Below are 17,334 nucleotides of genomic sequence, written 5' to 3'. Positions count from 1 at the left end.
GTCTGAGACAAGTTATACGATACCCTCGAATAACGAGATTGAATTCAGCTACTGCAACTGTCGCTTTGTCATCCCGATAAAAAATTTGAATGGCAAAAGTGACTCTGGTAATATTGACTTCTTGACAACAACCAATCAATGAATATATTGGAGTTTTAAAAGGTATATTTACATCTAGCATCCGAGTTTTGCCATGCAGTTGAGTAAACAGACAGTCGCCTACGATAGCAAGTTGCATGCAGGTCGGGGGAATGGGTGGCCAGCAAGCTATACCGTGGGAGCATGCCCAAGATGAAGAATGACGCGGGGCGGTGCACTCATTCACAGAGACATTATTACTATTGTTATTTTGCGTATACTGTCCGGCAATGACAATCCCGTGTATGTGCCCGTGAGTGCCTATAGACCCCGTGCTCACGTGGCGGATTCACGGAGCAGTCGTCGGGAACCGGATGTTTTCTGAGGTCAATTTTACAGTTCATAAATCACGTGCTTTGCCTTCTATTAAAGACACACCAACCCAGTGAAGAGACTCTTAACTGCGTAGAGCGGTCAGTCTAGCCGCAAAGAGCGCCACTGCTTCCCATGTTACAAATCAAAATTAATGAATGCCTCGGTAGATATTCACAGATGCCTTAGTGGCGGAATTGACACTGGCCCAACTCTCTGATGGCGAGAAGTGGTGGAGTCATGAGGATTTCATGCGGCGCTGTGGGATTAAGTCTCTTGGCAGTCAGACATCTCATCCGTTGATCCGGGGTCCTTCGGACCCGGTTAGTTGCTGGGTCAGGACCCTTGGGTCTCCTGGCTGGGCAGTTATCCAGCGGTATAACATGTGGCAATTAACTCATTATTAATTTAGTGAGGAGAATTTGAGGTATGTGAGACGTGTGCACACCCGTTCTTAGTGGATGTGACGGGATCTCTGCCACAAGCTCCGTAGATGCGCCGGTGGGCTGACCGATGATATCATGGTTCTTAAAACTGCAAAGCTTCTTACCCCACACCCCACTCCGACTCGGCTCTTTCCAAACTACATATAAAACGTTCTTGCCTCCACAAGTGGCATTCACAATGCGGATTTGCTAGTACTGGCAATCCAATAATGCCTTCTCGAGCACCTGGCATGTCCACTCCCTCTACTACAGGCATTACCTATGCTAGCCAGGACAAGCTACAGAGGCTGCCATTACCTCCGTTGGAAGATACTATTCAGCGATATCTCTCTGTAGTCAAGCCATTACAGGTATATATGTGTGTCTTTGCCATTTTGCACTTGCGGTGCACTAACAGAACTGGGTAATGAAGACTCCTAGAGAGTTCGAAGAGACAGTCGATGCAGCTCGAGAGTTTCTCATCAAGCAAGGGCCCGATTTGCACGCTAAACTAAAAGAATACGCATCCACCAGATCGTCTTACATCGAGCAGTTCTGGTATGACTCCTATCTCAATTTTGACAACCCAGTTGTCCTCAACCTGAATCCATTCTTTTTGCTTGAGGATGATCCTACGCCTGCCCGCAACAATCAGGTCAACCGCGCTGCCTCTCTTGTCGTATCAACACTTGCATTTGTGCGCGCTCTTCGACGAGAAGAGCTTCCACCAGATACAGTCCGTGGAAAGCCACTGTGCATGTACCAGTACTCCAGAATATTCGGAACGGCTCGAATTTCGACTCAGAATGTTTGTGTGATGCAGTCGGACTACTCTTCGAAGCATATTGTTGTTCTCGCGCGGTCCCAGTTCTACTGGTTTGACGTCCTGGACGAGAATTCGGACCTCATTATGACGGAGAAGGATCTTGCTCAGAATTTCGAGACCATTATCAATGACGCACAGAAAACCCCGGTGACCGAGGCCGCGAAGGGTGCCGTTGGTATTCTGACCGCCGAGAATCGACGCATCTGGGCGTCGCTGAGAGACATACTTTCTCAGGATGTGGATTCTGAACGTTCGGCCACTTCTGACGAGGAGAATGGAACGACTGGGAAGTCAAACGGCGGGTTCCAACCAAAGAACAATAACTATGAATGTCTCCAGATCATTGATTCCGCTCTGTTCATTTTATGTCTCGACTACTCAGCGCCTCAGACCGCGTCAGAATTGGCGATGAATATGCTGTGCGGTACAAACGTCATCGAGAAAGGCGTTCAGGTTGGAACTTGCACGAATCGGTGGTATGACAAACTTCAAATCATTGTCACTAAAAATGGAAGCGCCGGAATTAACTTTGAACGTGAGTACTTTTCTCAAAGCATATCTAGCGTTTAGACAGAATTAACTTGCTACAGATACTGGTGTCGATGGTCATACTATCTTGCGTTTCGTAAGCGATATCTATACAGACACTATTCTACGATTTGCCAAATCCATTAATGGTCACGCGCCTAGCCTTTGGGCATCTGAATCTCCCGATCCTGCGCAGCGCGACCCTTCCTCTTTTGGCAGTGTCACTACGACTCCGCATAAGCTCGAATGGACAATGATTCCTGAGCTTTCCCTGGCTCTTAGATTCGCTGAAACACGTCTCGCGGATTTGATCCACCAGAATGAATTTGAGGTTTTAGAATTTAGTCACTACGGAATGACGTACATTAAGAACATGGGCTTTTCTCCGGACGCCTTTGTTCAGATGGCTTTCCAAGCAGCATATTATGCGCTATACGGAAAAGTCGAATGTACATATGAGCCAGCGATGACGAAATATTTTCTTCATGGCAGAACTGAGGCCATTCGTACCGTCTCTGATGAATCCGTCGCATTCGTGCGCAAGTTTTGCGAAGACGCACCGCCAAAGACAAAGCTCGAGTATCTGCGCCGTGCTTGCCAGAAACACGTCCAGACCACGAAGCTATGTGCTCAGGGTCTGGGACAAGATCGTCATTTATATGCCTTGTACTGCATGCACCAAAGATATATGGATGACGATCTGTCTTCGGCAACGGGGACCGCGGATGACCCTCCATCTGCGAGCACCGACGGTACAAAGTCAATCACTGCTCTGGAAATTCCTGCTATCTTTACTGACGGGGGTTGGGATAAACTTAATACTACTATCATCAGTACTAGTAACTGTGGAAATCCTTCGCTTCGACTTTTCGGCTTCGGTCCCACGAGTCCGGACGGCTTCGGCATTGGGTATATTATTAAGCCGGATTCGATCTCAATCTGCGCATCGTCCAAGCACCGGCAGACGCGCCGATTCTTGGAGACGCTCCACAACTACTTTATGGAAGTGCGCAGCCTGTTGAGAGCTACGGATCCTCGCAAGAATACTGGAACTCGCGCACGAAGCCTTGTTCGGGGTGACGACAGGGGTGAAGGTCGAGATACAGCGGCAGAAGGGTACAAGGGACGCCGCAGTGGAAGACAAGTCGACGACGTCAAACGTAAGACCGACGCTCAGGATGACGATGATGCAGGCGACATGCTTGGCGGATACGGATACTTTGATGTTGGCGAGCTAGAGACTCTGCTTCGAGATATTAACGGCGAGAACACCGGCCTTGGAGCTGCGACTCCTGAGCAAGCCGCTAGTACACCAGGTACCGAAGTTCCTCCAGATCTATATATTGAAGGCGAACATCGACACAGATTTCGGCATAGCAATCAAGCACCTCCCGGATATCGTCGGCGGGAAGTTGGCCGCAAGCTACGATTGGCGGATATTTGAGATGATCGAGAACGCTTATGCTAGTAACGTTTTATTCAATTGTAACAAATCACCCGGCGTCATGTACAGGCTTTGTTCATTATTTGCAGGACATTTTCTTTTAACTAAGTATATGTATTCAATACTCAAATTCATTAGCACAAAATAGCCTATCGTGAGAAGCTAGCAAATCTATGTTTCCATGAAAATATTGTACAAGACGCTTTACGAACAACCATCGAAAAATAACAAAAATACCATAATTACGCCGCCCCAAGCTACCTGGATGCTTGTTCCACCATCAAATATGCTGAGAATCGCTATAATACAACTTTTGTGACCCCATATCCAGCTGACCATCCAGACGCATCTCAAATGACGCCAACTAAGTTCACTCATTAGGCGACGATCATGCACGTTCATCCCATAACACCGACCTTTATAATCTGATATTCACGGCGACACACGGTACTCTGAATTCACGAGCAGCACTAGCAGCAGCGGCCACGGAAGACGAGATAAGCGATTTGCTGCTCCCGGTATTAGCAGCAACTGAGACTGACCGTCTGAACCACAAGAACCCATTGAAGACCGCCCGCTCAGCTAATGTGTCGAATACAACCGAAGGCTTAGACGCCAAATCTAGTGGCAGGAATAACCTTGGTAGAAATAAGTTCCCGAGGTTTGAGTCAATGAAACAGTGGTCGTTGAAGAAACATGTTGTCGAGAAGAGTGCAATGAGGATCAAGGAGCAGTAGATACTGTTCATACAATTGTTAATGGACTGGATCCACAAGCCAATAAACTTATGCCACATACCATGGTCTGTGAAATATAAATAGCGAAAGTAGGAAAACTGCTAGGAAATGAGGCGAAGCGCCGGTCGTGGGCATCAACAGCAATAACAGAAAATATCGAAGACAATACATCCCGGTAAATTTTTTAAGATATGATCTAGACAGATCGTAGCAACCACTTATGACTAATACAGACTCAACTAATGGATATGTCAATTCGATCGACGTAGATCAGCAGACGTTCGCCCAAAGAATCGAAATCCCGCTAACAACTTTTTGTGTTCGTGAAATATCCGTTTTAATACGTGCATCTCACCGATCTCACCGCACTATTTATGTGGCATACCCTAGCCCCGACATGACGCCGTCGTTCGAGAATGCGCACTCCAACTTAGTCCAGGTTGTATTCAGATTGGCTAACGACCATCGAAGGCATCAACATATAATACCGGACAATCGTTAGTAACTTGAGAACTAGATCGGAAAAATACTATTTGATTGGACGGCATTACAAGTAGATCGATCTCCGCACTTTCCATCTTTCACAATGAGCGCGCAACCCCAAGGAGCGCCTCCTAAATCGCCTACAGCCTTAGCAATCGCGAGCTTCCTTCGTCACAATTCCCAGTTGAAGATGCGACAAGGCGTCTTAAATGGCAAACGTCAGGACTTTTTCCGATCAAAGAGAGCTTTGCGTGCACTGCAATCCCCGGAATACGCTTCATCCCAGAAGAAGAAGGGCTCGTTGCTACCTCCAATCGCGTCGGAAGAAGATGCAATTAGGGTATTTAAGGAGTTACCACTTAACTCTCTCGCAATTCGAGTCGAAAAGTTGACGCGCAAGACTGTGGAGGCTAAGCGCGCTTCAAATCCGGAAGCCCAGTTACCACCCATATCTTCTCTCTCAAAAGTTAAAGGCGTGCCCACATTGTCATTCGTACGTGAGCAAGTCGTGTCCAGCGAAGATGACATCTACTACGTGTGGATATGGGAGCGGGTGCACTGGACTGCGTACTTATACGCCGGCTTGATCGCCGCTGCTATTTTCACAGTTGTTTTGTTCCCGCTATGGCCGCCAATACTGCGACTGGGTGTATGGTATTTGTCAATGGGTATGCTGGGACTTTTGGCTGCATTCTTTGCGATGTCAATCGTGCGATTGATTTTGTTCGGTCTAACGTATTTCGCGGCTCCTCCGGGACTTTGGATATTTCCGAACTTGTTCGAAGACGTCGGTTTTGTGGATAGTTTTATACCTCTATATGCATGGAATGTTGAGCAAGAGAAGAAGAAAAAGAAGAAGAAGGTTACTGCTACCGTGACCGCGGTGACAGAGGAAGAACCGGCAGCGAGCGACAAAAAGGAAAATAAAAGTTAAGGGATTCAGGCTGGGACGTGATGATGGATAGCTGGAGTTTTGCCATAATAGGATGATTATAGAGTGGAAGATGTAAATATTCAAGTGCTGTTTCCATGACTTCTTCATGATATCCTTAGATGCAACTGTGCAGGATTATGAGATATAACAATGCTAAAGCTAAACAAAACCTTAACCAAAGTGAACGCATCTACTACAAGTACACATTCCGAAACTACCCGCCACAGCAATACTTTGCAGTATATGAACGTGGTAAATGAAAGAAAAGAAATTTCCATACATATCCAATAAAACTCCTGGTAAACTCCGAAACATAATCTTTAATCAATTTTGCTCCACTGGAATTGGCGGCAACGGGCGCGACGGCGGAGGACCTGGCGGCGACAGCCTGATCCTAATCTTGCGGCCAACATTTGTACTCACGGAACTCGCAGTGAACGAGATACCGTCACCATCATCTTCATCAAGAATCGCTGACTCGTCCATCGGCTTGCTTGGAGAGTCTGCATCATGTTGTTGGCGCTGGTACGAAGGTGCACGACGTAACGATGTCAGCCTTGTCAAGGAGGAAAATGTGGATGATTCCCGACGAGCAGCTGGTCGCCGCTGTGGCCGTATTGAGAATAAATTCAATGATTCCTGAAGAGACGACAATGAGGACGACGACTTGCTTGAGACGAGTGAGCCAAGAGTTTGCACCGATGACGACGAGTTCTGACGTGCTCCACTCAACGGTGATAGTCTTTGGCTAGGTTGGGATTCTATTAAACTGGATATCGATATGACTGAAGGCCTCTTAGATGGAGGTAATGATGACCAAGTCATCGCAGTCGCTGAAATTGTGTTAGAGCTCAATGAGCGACAAATGCTGCCCGAATCGTCAAATAGTGGCATGGGCGATCCGAAGTGATCTGCCTTCCCAAATCCGAGCATCTCACTGTCAAATGGATCATATCGCTTATTCACTAAAGATTCACGCTGCAATTTAATCTGGCTTCGAGCGAGATCCATCCAACGCATGAATTCTGAGGCGGTATCGAAGACCAGTAACATTGTCCTTGGTTTCTCGTCCCTCAGTAGTGGAATACGATGATGATGGTGATGATGATGATAATGATGACGATGATTACTGTTATAGGTCGAGTCATGATGATGCGTGAGCCGTAGTGTAGGTGAAGAAACATTCGTGTGCAAAAATATAGACCGTCTTGAAGATGTCGAGGCAGCTGTCCGAGGGATGGTAGGTGCCTTCTTCGGCTCCAGTATAATATCGTCTGATGCACCACGCGCCGAGGTCTGCTCTTTGAGCTGATGGGGTTCGGGTCGCTCGGATACACGTAACACAAATTGCTGACCCGGGATGTCGTCGGAGGCATAGGCTACAGATTCAGCAGACAAGAGAAGGACCTGTTCCGGCACCGCTGTCGACGATGCATTCAGTGCGTACCGCAGAATGGCGTGAGGCAGAAGGACGAATGTTCGTATATCTAGAGAGTTCTTCGAAATTATTGCGAACAGCGACCCGTGCGAATTGCAAGGCAGACTGTCAACTGCTACTGCATGAAGGATGGCCATCGAGTATGGGAATTTCTTATAGTATGAATGGATGTGTGCTGCGTCTGCTGTTGAGAAGTCAATCTGAGGAAGCTGTCTATTGCTTGTCTGAGAAGTCGCAGATCCATTCGACGATGTGACCGATAAAGCAGGCGGAACAGTAGATGGCAATTTCGACAGCAAATTAGGTGACGAATCAGACGGCGACGGCGCCGAGATGGAATTTTTCCCAAAGAAGGCCCGGATAGAACTTCTTTTAGAAGCCATAACATGCGAGATGGAAACAGAGGGCGGCGCTGAAGATTTCCGACAATTGCTTCGTTCCACATGTATGTCTGATCGAGGTTCTGCTGAAGCCCTTCGAGTACTCTGTAACTGTTCTCTCTCGGACTCTGTAATAGTCGGACTAGTGCCATTCGAGCTAGTCATCAAATGACGCGGCCGGTGTGAATGTGGTTGGCCGAGATCTGGCGGGCTGTTCGTAACTGATGCTGCCTCCTCACCTACGGTGGTGCCCATGCCTAAGTCCGGTTGTGGTAATTATTCCGCGATGAGCAATAGAAATAATGGGAAAGTAAGGCTGAACGCCACAAGAATTGAAATGATGAACAGGAGGGGTGCACCAGAAGTCGCGGACGTTAATTGCGGCACCGCCGATAGGTCAGATGTGGATCAGATTAAGATCTATATGTGCAAAGTGAGCACACGCGCCAACAAATTAATATTGTAGCATAAGGCTAAGACGTCATAGTATATCAATGATTCATTATTTTCGGTGGCCAGTAAGGATATTCAAGATACCCAAGCTATGGAAAGTGTCCATGAATTAAAGGAAGGCTTTGGGTCAATTATCAACCGCGGCTATATGCTTAAACGGGCAGCCCGAGCCGCGGCCAGCACATGGCGCAGGAACCTTCACCAAGATAGATCGCCGCAGGCTTAGAATCTGGGGTTCAGGGTTCGTCTCGACAGTGTCATGGTAGATTCGTAGCGCATAGATATGTGGAATATATAGATGGATATTATTTACATTCTTTCTATTCACCGCTCGAAAGTAGTCGCAATGGGTTTAGGTTTTAGCTGCTAACTTGCACTACCTAATTGTGTAGAAGCATATTGCAGTACTGGTCACTTATTTCCGTAACCGTGCCATTATAGTAATTGCGATCGCCGATCCAATCGAACATCGCAATATCGCAACCGTGGTCACTGCAATCTTGAATCTGGTGTAATATCGATCAATAATATATCCAACTGACTTTCCATCCAATTGAGGCTTCCATATTGACTGCTGCGGATGCCCGACTGTCTTCTCAAAGTAGCTCTTTCCTAGAAGCTCGGAAACCAGCCGAGTGTCCCACTGACTGGCAATTGGAAGTCTTGGGCGTAAATCCTTGGTGTGTGGGCTTATGATATCCAGCAAATCTGTGACTATGCTGTGCGTTAATCCCCACATAATCATAGATGGGTATGTCGTCATCTCTTCCCCGTATGCTATGGTTTCGGGCATTCTGATACCTGCGAAAAGCAAGGATCCAACACACCACTTTACCAATTCACGTATAGGACGAATCAGTGCCTGGTTAGCTACACTATCTATTGGTTTAACAAATCGGCATTGAGCTTCTGGATTCGCAACTGCAGCTATCGGACACCAAAAGGCCAATGCTACTTCCGAAGTTTGCGAAGTGAGCGGTACCGGAGCCGGCGTCGTAATTACAAACACATAAGTGCACAATATCATAATACTGCATAGTCATCAATCAGCCTATTCAGCCAGGAATAAAATATTCAATTGCGTGACTTACATTCTTCCACCCCAGTGTATAGTCACATATCTTTGATTTAGCGGACCTACATAGAGTGCATATTGATCGAGATCTAAGCCAACTTCCTCCAGTGTTTCTCGCTTAGCTGTGACGAGATCTGATTCATCTTCGATGTCACGCCGTCCACCGCTACGCAATTGTGTCAGTTATCATTCGGCTGATTTTGAATTAGGAATACCACTTACGGCAGTGCAACCTGTCCCGACCATCGATCAGCCTCTCTAGTGGATCTCTTGATGAAGAGAATCTCAGCATTACGGTCATCTACCCAATCTTGAGCAAAAAACTCTTCCAAGTTTGTGACCTTTAAATCACCAGTCAGGTGCGTGCCTTCCTTGCCGGATTTAAATCGTAGAATAAGAGCAACTGCAGAATGCCGAATGGCGCCGGAGGCAACGCTGCCTGCAGGATTATTTGGTTCTGGTGTTCGCAGGCCTAATTCTCGACGCGATGATATTTCCAAAAGTGCAGATTGGACTGACATATTAAATGGACACGAAAAATCTATATTCTATCCGTCTCTCTTAATTCTCTATCGTGTTGGTGGAAATGTTTGCGGCTGAAAGTCTAGCATACTTCCCCTGACAAGATCCGCTTGAAATAAATTTGCCACCGCAAACTCTGCGCGTTGCTGCTATGTACAGCTAGAATCTTGCCGAGTTATTTGTCAGGATTAGAGCAGCAGACAGATTATCTCCAAACGCGCCGTACCGAATGCGGCCAGCCTGTGAATAGGCAGTTGAAGCTAAATTAGAAAAGTACCATCACGAGACTGAAAATCTCATAGTTCTACTCGCGACAACCTGTTGAACTACAATAAATCGACAACGAGTAGATTTTACCAATCAATCCGCTCGCTAGTTCATACAAATATGTATCTGGTCGCAAGACCATATTTTATGATCACAAAAGAAATTAGTCAGTCTTGTACTCATTTCTCAAAATCCGTGGCAACGGCTGGCGAATAATATTGACAGTTACCATCCAGATGGCAACTCTACAAATCAATGTTAATCTGCCTATCGCGATCCATTGCCTACTAAATGCAGCAAGATGTATACACATGATGGAAATAATTGACGGCACACGCATATGATATTCTGGGTTTGTTGAAACATAGTGTTCTGCCTTACTCGCGCGGCTGGCCTCGCCTCTAGTCTAGCATCTACTTCACTTCTACAAGTTTGGCATCATCTTCCTTTAACTCAGATATGAATTGTCCAACTGTCGTCCACTCAATCTTGTGTACTGTACTGTAGAGTTGACCGTTATTACTGTGTTTAGATGTTTCATCATTCAAATCAATTGGCTGCGCTAGTGCAATCCGACGAGTTATTACAAATATCGTAGCTTAATCAGATTTCGGAGGAGCGTAAGAAGATGCAGTGTCTTACGGAAGCTCGGCGCGAACTGAAACCGACACCGCTTACCAAATATGCAGCAGCTTTAAGCGAGAATAAAGTTCGTAAGAGTGGCCCTAACCCAATGCAACAAACCTACTGTACAGTGTTGCCGCTTAATTGGGGGTTGCCTATGCATTGCCAAACGACTCGCTCCCCGCAACAAATGCCTTTACGTCACCGATGGGGATCCTTATTGGTAAGGCACCACATCTCGCAACTTTTGTAGCTTGATGACACGGGGCCGAAGCAGCTCCGCGAGTACGAGATGAGAGCAAAGTACAAACCTTCGGCTAAGTCGGGTTTTTGTCCTGGCAAGTTTCACCGCCACAGATGAGTGGCGCGAACAAAGTTCTCGAAGGCTTTTTAACAACCGGTTATCATAAAGTTTACAGATTGGCTTTCCGCGTGGTATCAGCACATGTCAAACAGTGGCGTGATTATCAAAAATGTTATTGTTACTAACCTGTGGTCATAAGTACATCGGTTGAGACGATCATTACGCATGGCAGAAAATAATTGTTCCCATGATTAGCTTTGGCAACGAAAGCCGCTATGTCGTGTGAACACAAAATACAGTATGCTCGTTTTGATGATGAACAGAGTGGCGACTCTTACAACTAGACGACGTAGAACTACCAGCATACAGGGACAGAATATAGCAAGATTAGTCATTAAGAATCCGCTGTTTCCGATAGACACACATAACGCGGTCGAATATTTGCATCAACAGTAAGTCAGTGCTTCGATTGAAGCGGTGAAGGCGACAACCAGATTGGAGTAGCCGGAGGTACCATGTGCGGCTGTGTAGACAGGGCCCGTGTGTTGGCGTGTGGCGCCCCGAAGACTTTTCGTGGAGCCGCTAGCCTCATGAAGTTCTCCGCGTAATGATGATGTTTCGACGAGCCCGAATGCCTGGAAATAAGATCGATTCGATGGCCTTCCATGCTCACGTCTTCTGCTACCTCGTTCACGTGGGCACTAGCCGTATAAGAATTCCAATGCCTTGTCAAAATGCCACCGCGCTTGTCGCTTGCCTCCCTCATAGCAAGCGCTCTTCATGACAAGTGTGCTATATCTGATATGATACTCACCCTCGCCTTGCAAACTGGTTGGTGAATACTAATATCGTCTGATTAGCGGGAAGACAAACTCGTCTTGTCTTTAGCTCCTTCGGAGCACTAGACACAACGATTCGTGTTTTTTCGACTCTATATAGGACTTTTCCACACACCCATATCTACAGTACATACATGACAGAGAAAAGAAAGGATTTGAGTCCACCACCCATCAGCAATGCCAGTTCCAACATCCGAGACACTCAGGCAATAGACAACAAGCAGCACCATCCGGCAAGTTCGCGACATGTCCACATCGAGGACCAGTCCGACTACTACTACCAACCCGGTTTGCTATACCCCGACATAGTTGGCCAGCCATCGTCATCATCGACTACCACCTCTAGTGCCACCCAGCCAACAGTTTTGTCAGGGCAACGGAGCCAGCTGCAGTCTTCGGAACTACATCAGCATCAGCAGCAGTACCCAGTCGTATTCCAAGATCTATACGAGACAGATACTCCATTGCCAGTCGGTGACAGTGGCAGTGAGCCCCACCAGCAGCAATCAGAGCATTATACTCAAGAGCATCACTACCTACCGTCGTCGTATGCACAACAATTCTTCCGGCAGCCAGACTCGTTGCTGTTCCTATCAGAATCGCACGAATTCTCACTAGGATCTAATCCCGAAGTCGAGCAGAGTGGTCAACAATCTCCACTGCCGCCTCAGCAACCACTCCACGCGGCACCACCGCAATATCAAGACCGTACACCGTCGTGGCCAAGTTATCACCATCACGACCCTAGCATCGGCGACTCCGTTGGCCACAGTCCGGAAAGCAACAGCGAAAGAGATAGTGGTAGAAGCCGAAGTGGTTCGCGCACAATAGTTTCTCCGACTCAAAGCCAGGCTCCACGGGTCCGGCAATTCGAGGTTTACAACCCAGGACACCCTAGTTTGTCATCGTCGTCAACTTCGTCGCCTCAGTCTAGAAATGTGCAGCCTTCACGACAAACATCAGCTTCATTTTCGTCCGCGAACTTGTCGACGGCCTCGCCAGTGACTTTCCGTGGAGCAAGGATGTACCGCGGCACGCCGCCGCCTACTTCCGCCAGCACAGTCTCTGGTTCGCAGTCAATCTTCCATTCGAATCCGGAGTTCGACCGAACACTCTCAGCCTCAGTCGTTCCGCAGCTTAGCCAGAGTTTGTACATGCCGCAAGATCGATCTCTTCCGCGCATTCCGACCTTAGATGAGAGAACGCCGATCGCCAGTATCGAGGATGCATTTGTTCAGTTTATATTGTACTGCAATCCTACTCTTCCCCAGAACCTGGACACAACCGAATTGCGTCGAGCATTTCGAAACGTTCCAAAGAGTGATGGCAAAGCATTCGAAGTCAACAGGCTGTTAGCTTTGCTACGGCAATTTGAGACTGGCGAGATTAGGACCTGGACAAGGTTAGTGACCGAGCTCGGTGTCGAGCGCACTCCTGAGCAAAGCACCCAGAAAATTCAACAATATGCTGTTCGATTAAAGGTGAGTACAAAGGTTTCAGGACCTTGAGCTGAGACGGTAAGCTACATGAAGCTAATCGCATATAGAGATGGATGCGAGCGATGCATATCGACACTTTCTTTGAATTCTGCATGGGCCACTCGCATGCCTATTTCACACAAATTCCGGATCCGTCAAAGCCAGCAGCCGCTGTTCGGGATGGCGTTCCAACCGAAGAGGATCTTGCGTTGCGGGCGCTCCTCCCTGAGCTGCGGCAGCGACGTCCGCGGCCGTCGGCGTCGACTGTAGAGCAGGAGCCTCAACCTTCGTTCGGACAAGAGACAGGGCCATCCAGGTCTTCGCTGTCCACTGATTCGGAAGCACGACAGGAACAGGTATGGATTCACGTTTCTACTTTATTCCGCTTGCTAGTCTAGTGAAAAAGAAGGACATCAAGAAGAGTCAACGAAGCGCGCCAGTAAGATAGCAACAACAACAACAACAACAACAACAACAACAACAACAACAACAACAACAACAACAACAACAACAACTTTGAGATCAAATAGGGATCCGTTTCAGTGCTCAGGGCTGATGAACTCGGAATAAGATGGGACGACGCGGACGTTCAGTCAGCAATGAACAATAAGACGCTGAAATCGAAACTGAGTAGACGAAATGGTCAAGAAAGAAAATGATGATGTTTTCGACGGCAAGCTGACCGGAGCTCGGAGTGCATGGCTAATGACATTTTATAATAGAATCCGGAATCTTCCAATATACAGAGATCTACCTTGTATCGATCAGAATCATCTTCCTCCGCTAGTGCATCGACTCCTAGCTCATCCTCTGTTGTACCGTCCGTCAAACGACGGAAGCGCCATGGTCCAGCGGTTTCATCAGCTTGGATTACTCAAGACCCCTCCGGTCGCGGTCGCCCTGTGACAGTAGCACCTCAGCAGCAACAACAAGAGGCAGAAGAGGCCGAATTTCAATTATGCAGGTCCCTAGAGAAAAAAGTTGTCGATTCGGGTGTTATGCGATCGCAGCGTCATGCGCGGGATATCGCTGCTCAAATCGTTCGAGGATTTCGTACCGACCTCCACCGCACAGGTGTCGACGACGGTGCCGCATTTGCATGGGTATTTGGCGGAGTTGACGGCATCGATAAAATCGATTTTGATATCCAGTTCGAGGATAGTGGAAGTGGTGCTATTGCTACCGATGTCGAACGAGCTGAGGATGTATCCACGACCACGACAACCAGGTACGTGGTGGAATGGTGCATTGACCTTGGTGGCGCATCAGCCAGGTTCAATCGGAAAGTTGTCGTAACGGATCGAGGCATGAGTGAGGACCCTAATATAGAAATGTGAAGTGGCTGTTTCGCAGACCGAGTGCTGATATTGTTGATGTCTACAAAGGGAGTATGAAATGTCATGGGTAAGCTGACTTGTGAAACACGCTGATAGGGATATCAAAAATTTATTAGATTATTCCAGATAGGCATCAATGGATGGAGAACAGCTGACTTTTAGATAGTTATCTAAGTAATATTTTATATAAAAATTATTGTATATATTGAATTATTGTATATTGTTGTATATATTGAGTATTATTGTATATATGGCCAATTATTGTATATATTGAATATTATTGTATATATTTTGATTTGCCAACCTTTTGAAGTATTTTTAGGATCAAGCACCTGGATGGTTATATTTATGAGGTTATTTGCCGGCTTGTATATCAGGTTTCCGGGATGGACTTGTCGGTAAAGGGATTGTATCGAAGAAAAGTCTAATTGGGAAACTTGCAATGAATATTTTAAGTTGCATATATTAAGCCCACACCAAGTTGTCCTCTGGAAGATTTACGTACCAATACTCAGTCTCCGCCAATTCGGTCGGATTAGTCACTCAAGTTAGCTGGTGATAATTACGCATGAATATTATTATAAATATCTACAATGGCACATAATTTCCTAAATCAGCCAAACTCCTCGCGTATCCAATGTAATGCAGATTTTGCTTCGATTTTAAATGTGGTTCAGTCGCGAACGGTGGACTAAAGAGTTGAAGCTGCAAGTATCGTTAGTCGCGTCCATATTCACTAAGATGAGTTTTGGTGTAACGTACTGGCAAAGTGGTAGGTTTCCATTAAGTATTGATAGTCGCCGATATACAGCCCGACTAGGTTAAGAAGCGGAATTTTTTCCGTCTTTTTAATCATTTTATCCAATATCGGCCTAAAAATTATAATTAGTGACCAATGTTATACATCAGAAAAAAAAATGAGAACATACTTCGTAACTGAATCATAAAACTGTCCGCGTAGCGTCCACCACCACGTGGAGTTACTTCTCTTCTCGAGCTCGCGCTTCTCGAGGCCGGTTATCTTAGTCATTGCGGCCCTGATTCCACCGTCGCTTGATAAACTGTCAATGACACCATCCCTGCAGACGTACTCCAAGGCGAAACCGACGACCCATGGCATCCAGTTGATGATTTTTCGTGCCTGACGCCCTTCAAATTTTTTTGACTCACGCAAATGAGACGCTAGTAGTGTAAGTAGAGCATACAATAGTGGCCGCAAAATATACAAAATCTCTTTTATTCTGCCATCCACTGTAGTCAATGGATGCATCAAATTTCGTCCAGGCACGACGTCGTCGGGCAGCAGGACTTTCTTCATCAAAAATTGTGTTGCATCCGAATCCTCCTTCAACTGCGGCAATTTCTGCCCCGTCCGAGGCATCATCCAGTAGTCGGCATCCTCTTCACCAACGTCGGCAAGCGCAATGGGATCATTAGGATCCAGCATTTTCGGATCGACGTCGCGTTCGGGAATGGGAGGCGTGACAATCGTCCTTGAACCACAGATTTGTAAAAGTGCCAGTCGGCAGCCTGCTTTGATACTCTCGATGCCTACAATTGCTGTTCGTTGGCCGCGCTGTCCGCCGTACTTACGGGACATAATTTCGATTAATAACTCTGTTTTCTGGATTACTACCAGGAAGTATGCGATTTTTTTGTAGGCGGCGTTTTGGGTCGTGAAATGGCGTGTATACCGGGTATGTAACGATGGTTGATAATTTGAGGACGATTCGGACGAAGAGAGTGCGTTGGCTAATATAGTATCATGGTATAATCCCAAGATTCCTAGAGCAGAATATACTTCATAACTTGTCAATACCACCACCAAAAATATCAACTTTAGCCCAACGCAAGCGAAAGACGTACCAACTTCAGACGCAACCTCCGCATCTTTAAACTTTCCCGGGAATAAATACGTCAAGTGCTGCAGCGTGGACTCAACGGACGCAATCTGACTCGCATTCTTCAGCAAGAAAGACTCGTATATACCAAGCCATGACGTCCCAGCTCTTCGCGCCTTCATCTTGTTATTAACAGTGCCGTTCATGTCATGTTTCTCGGCCCAATTTTTTAGCGGAGACGGAATTTCTGGTCGAGGGTCTGGTGCGTTGCTTATGTAGGATGACTGCGAAGACGAGTCTACGCGCTCTGAAGGCGTTGATGGTGAGGGTGTCGATGAATCAGGCTTTGATATGTCGTTGCCGCTTACTGCCATTTATGTATATATGCATGCGCTATCGTATATTCACAAATCTCAATGATGTATTTCCAGATGATCGTTATTTCGCAACAAAGAACGGCAAGAGGGGAAATCAACACGTTGACTGTTATATTAGAACAGTGGCATAAACCTAATATTTGCGAAGGCGAAAGAAAAGGGTGGGGAGACTCAACTTGCATCGCACGGTTTGACCTACTGTTGGGTAAGGGTTTACTATATGTGAAGCCCGGGCCGATTTCAATTAGTTTTAATGCAGTGTATACAAAAAAACTATAACTATTGCCTATTGGAAGTCCCATTATTATAAGTCCTATATCTGTTTATTATAAGTCCTATATCTGTGACAAGGTGTTCCGGCCAATCAGGTCAACAAATGCAGGTGTCAGGTCTTACTGGCCTAATTGGCCACGGTACCTTCCCCTGCGTAAGTGCGACATGCTTATACATATAGAGCCATAATTGCGTTCACACGATTTTGTGTAGTTGTATGTAGCCAAGATTAAGCGGACCAATGATAATAATAATTTATATGGCGTAATTACAATACAAAATACAAACTCTTGTGATAC

At 46.5% G+C, this 17,334-nt stretch overlaps 8 protein-coding genes across 8 annotated transcripts; 4 read left to right on the top strand and 4 right to left on the bottom strand.

Moving 5' to 3' along the window:
• The first annotated feature begins 1,006 nt into the window (after nucleotides 1-1,006).
• On the top strand, nucleotides 1,007-3,839 carry V1513DRAFT_447222 (uncharacterized protein). Its single transcript, XM_066898378.1, has 3 exons — nucleotides 1,007-1,246; nucleotides 1,309-2,236; nucleotides 2,292-3,839. Exons 1-3 carry the CDS (start codon nucleotides 1,106-1,108, stop codon nucleotides 3,671-3,673), a joined length of 2,451 nt encoding a protein of 816 aa, XP_066752862.1. The 5' UTR covers nucleotides 1,007-1,105; the 3' UTR covers nucleotides 3,674-3,839.
• A 252-nt stretch (nucleotides 3,840-4,091) lies between these two features.
• Nucleotides 4,092-4,545, bottom strand: V1513DRAFT_459217 (uncharacterized protein; the record flags this gene model as incomplete). The annotated part of the gene is made up of 2 exons (XM_066899741.1): nucleotides 4,092-4,413; nucleotides 4,472-4,545. 2 exons carry the CDS (start codon nucleotides 4,543-4,545, stop codon nucleotides 4,092-4,094), a joined length of 396 nt encoding a protein of 131 aa, XP_066752861.1.
• A 316-nt stretch (nucleotides 4,546-4,861) lies between these two features.
• Nucleotides 4,862-6,007, top strand: V1513DRAFT_447217 (translocation protein Sec62-domain-containing protein). The gene has a single exon (XM_066898377.1). The coding sequence runs from the start codon at nucleotides 4,997-4,999 to the stop codon at nucleotides 5,825-5,827; it is 831 nt and encodes a 276-aa protein (XP_066752860.1). The 5' UTR covers nucleotides 4,862-4,996; the 3' UTR covers nucleotides 5,828-6,007.
• V1513DRAFT_447216 (uncharacterized protein) lies at nucleotides 5,859-8,382 on the bottom strand. Its single transcript, XM_066898376.1, has one exon. The coding sequence runs from the start codon at nucleotides 7,898-7,900 to the stop codon at nucleotides 6,152-6,154; it is 1,749 nt and encodes a 582-aa protein (XP_066752859.1). The 5' UTR covers nucleotides 7,901-8,382; the 3' UTR covers nucleotides 5,859-6,151.
• A 131-nt stretch (nucleotides 8,383-8,513) lies between these two features.
• Nucleotides 8,514-9,694, bottom strand: V1513DRAFT_426003 (NUDIX hydrolase domain-like protein; the record flags this gene model as incomplete). The annotated part of the gene is made up of 3 exons (XM_066896145.1): nucleotides 8,514-9,129; nucleotides 9,190-9,339; nucleotides 9,396-9,694. 3 exons carry the CDS (start codon nucleotides 9,692-9,694, stop codon nucleotides 8,514-8,516), a joined length of 1,065 nt encoding a protein of 354 aa, XP_066752858.1.
• Nucleotides 9,695-11,760: 2,066 nt separating this feature from the next.
• Nucleotides 11,761-13,726, top strand: V1513DRAFT_126661 (ARS binding protein 2-domain-containing protein). The gene is made up of 2 exons (XM_066894165.1): nucleotides 11,761-13,210; nucleotides 13,276-13,726. Exons 1-2 carry the CDS (start codon nucleotides 11,864-11,866, stop codon nucleotides 13,603-13,605), a joined length of 1,677 nt encoding a protein of 558 aa, XP_066752857.1. The 5' UTR covers nucleotides 11,761-11,863; the 3' UTR covers nucleotides 13,606-13,726.
• A 120-nt stretch (nucleotides 13,727-13,846) lies between these two features.
• Nucleotides 13,847-14,754, top strand: V1513DRAFT_470904 (uncharacterized protein; the record flags this gene model as incomplete). The annotated part of the gene is made up of 2 exons (XM_066900150.1): nucleotides 13,847-13,901; nucleotides 13,976-14,754. The coding sequence occupies 2 exons, from the start codon at nucleotides 13,847-13,849 to the stop codon at nucleotides 14,542-14,544; spliced, it is 624 nt and encodes a 207-aa protein (XP_066752856.1). The 3' UTR covers nucleotides 14,545-14,754.
• A 259-nt stretch (nucleotides 14,755-15,013) lies between these two features.
• Nucleotides 15,014-16,987, bottom strand: V1513DRAFT_447205 (peroxisome membrane protein). Its single transcript, XM_066898375.1, has 4 exons — nucleotides 16,411-16,987; nucleotides 15,474-16,344; nucleotides 15,307-15,416; nucleotides 15,014-15,249 (listed from the first exon to the last, which is right to left on the bottom strand). Exons 1-4 carry the CDS (start codon nucleotides 16,757-16,759, stop codon nucleotides 15,236-15,238), a joined length of 1,344 nt encoding a protein of 447 aa, XP_066752855.1. The 5' UTR covers nucleotides 16,760-16,987; the 3' UTR covers nucleotides 15,014-15,235.
• Between the last annotated feature and the right edge of the window lie 347 nt (nucleotides 16,988-17,334).

Source organism: Lipomyces chichibuensis (genome assembly GCF_038497645.1).
Source record: "Lipomyces chichibuensis strain CBS 12929 unplaced genomic scaffold V1513scaffold_22, whole genome shotgun sequence".
NCBI classification, from domain to species: Eukaryota; Fungi; Ascomycota; class Lipomycetes; order Lipomycetales; family Lipomycetaceae; genus Lipomyces; species Lipomyces chichibuensis.
This window is presented reverse-complemented; position numbering and strand designations above follow the sequence as displayed.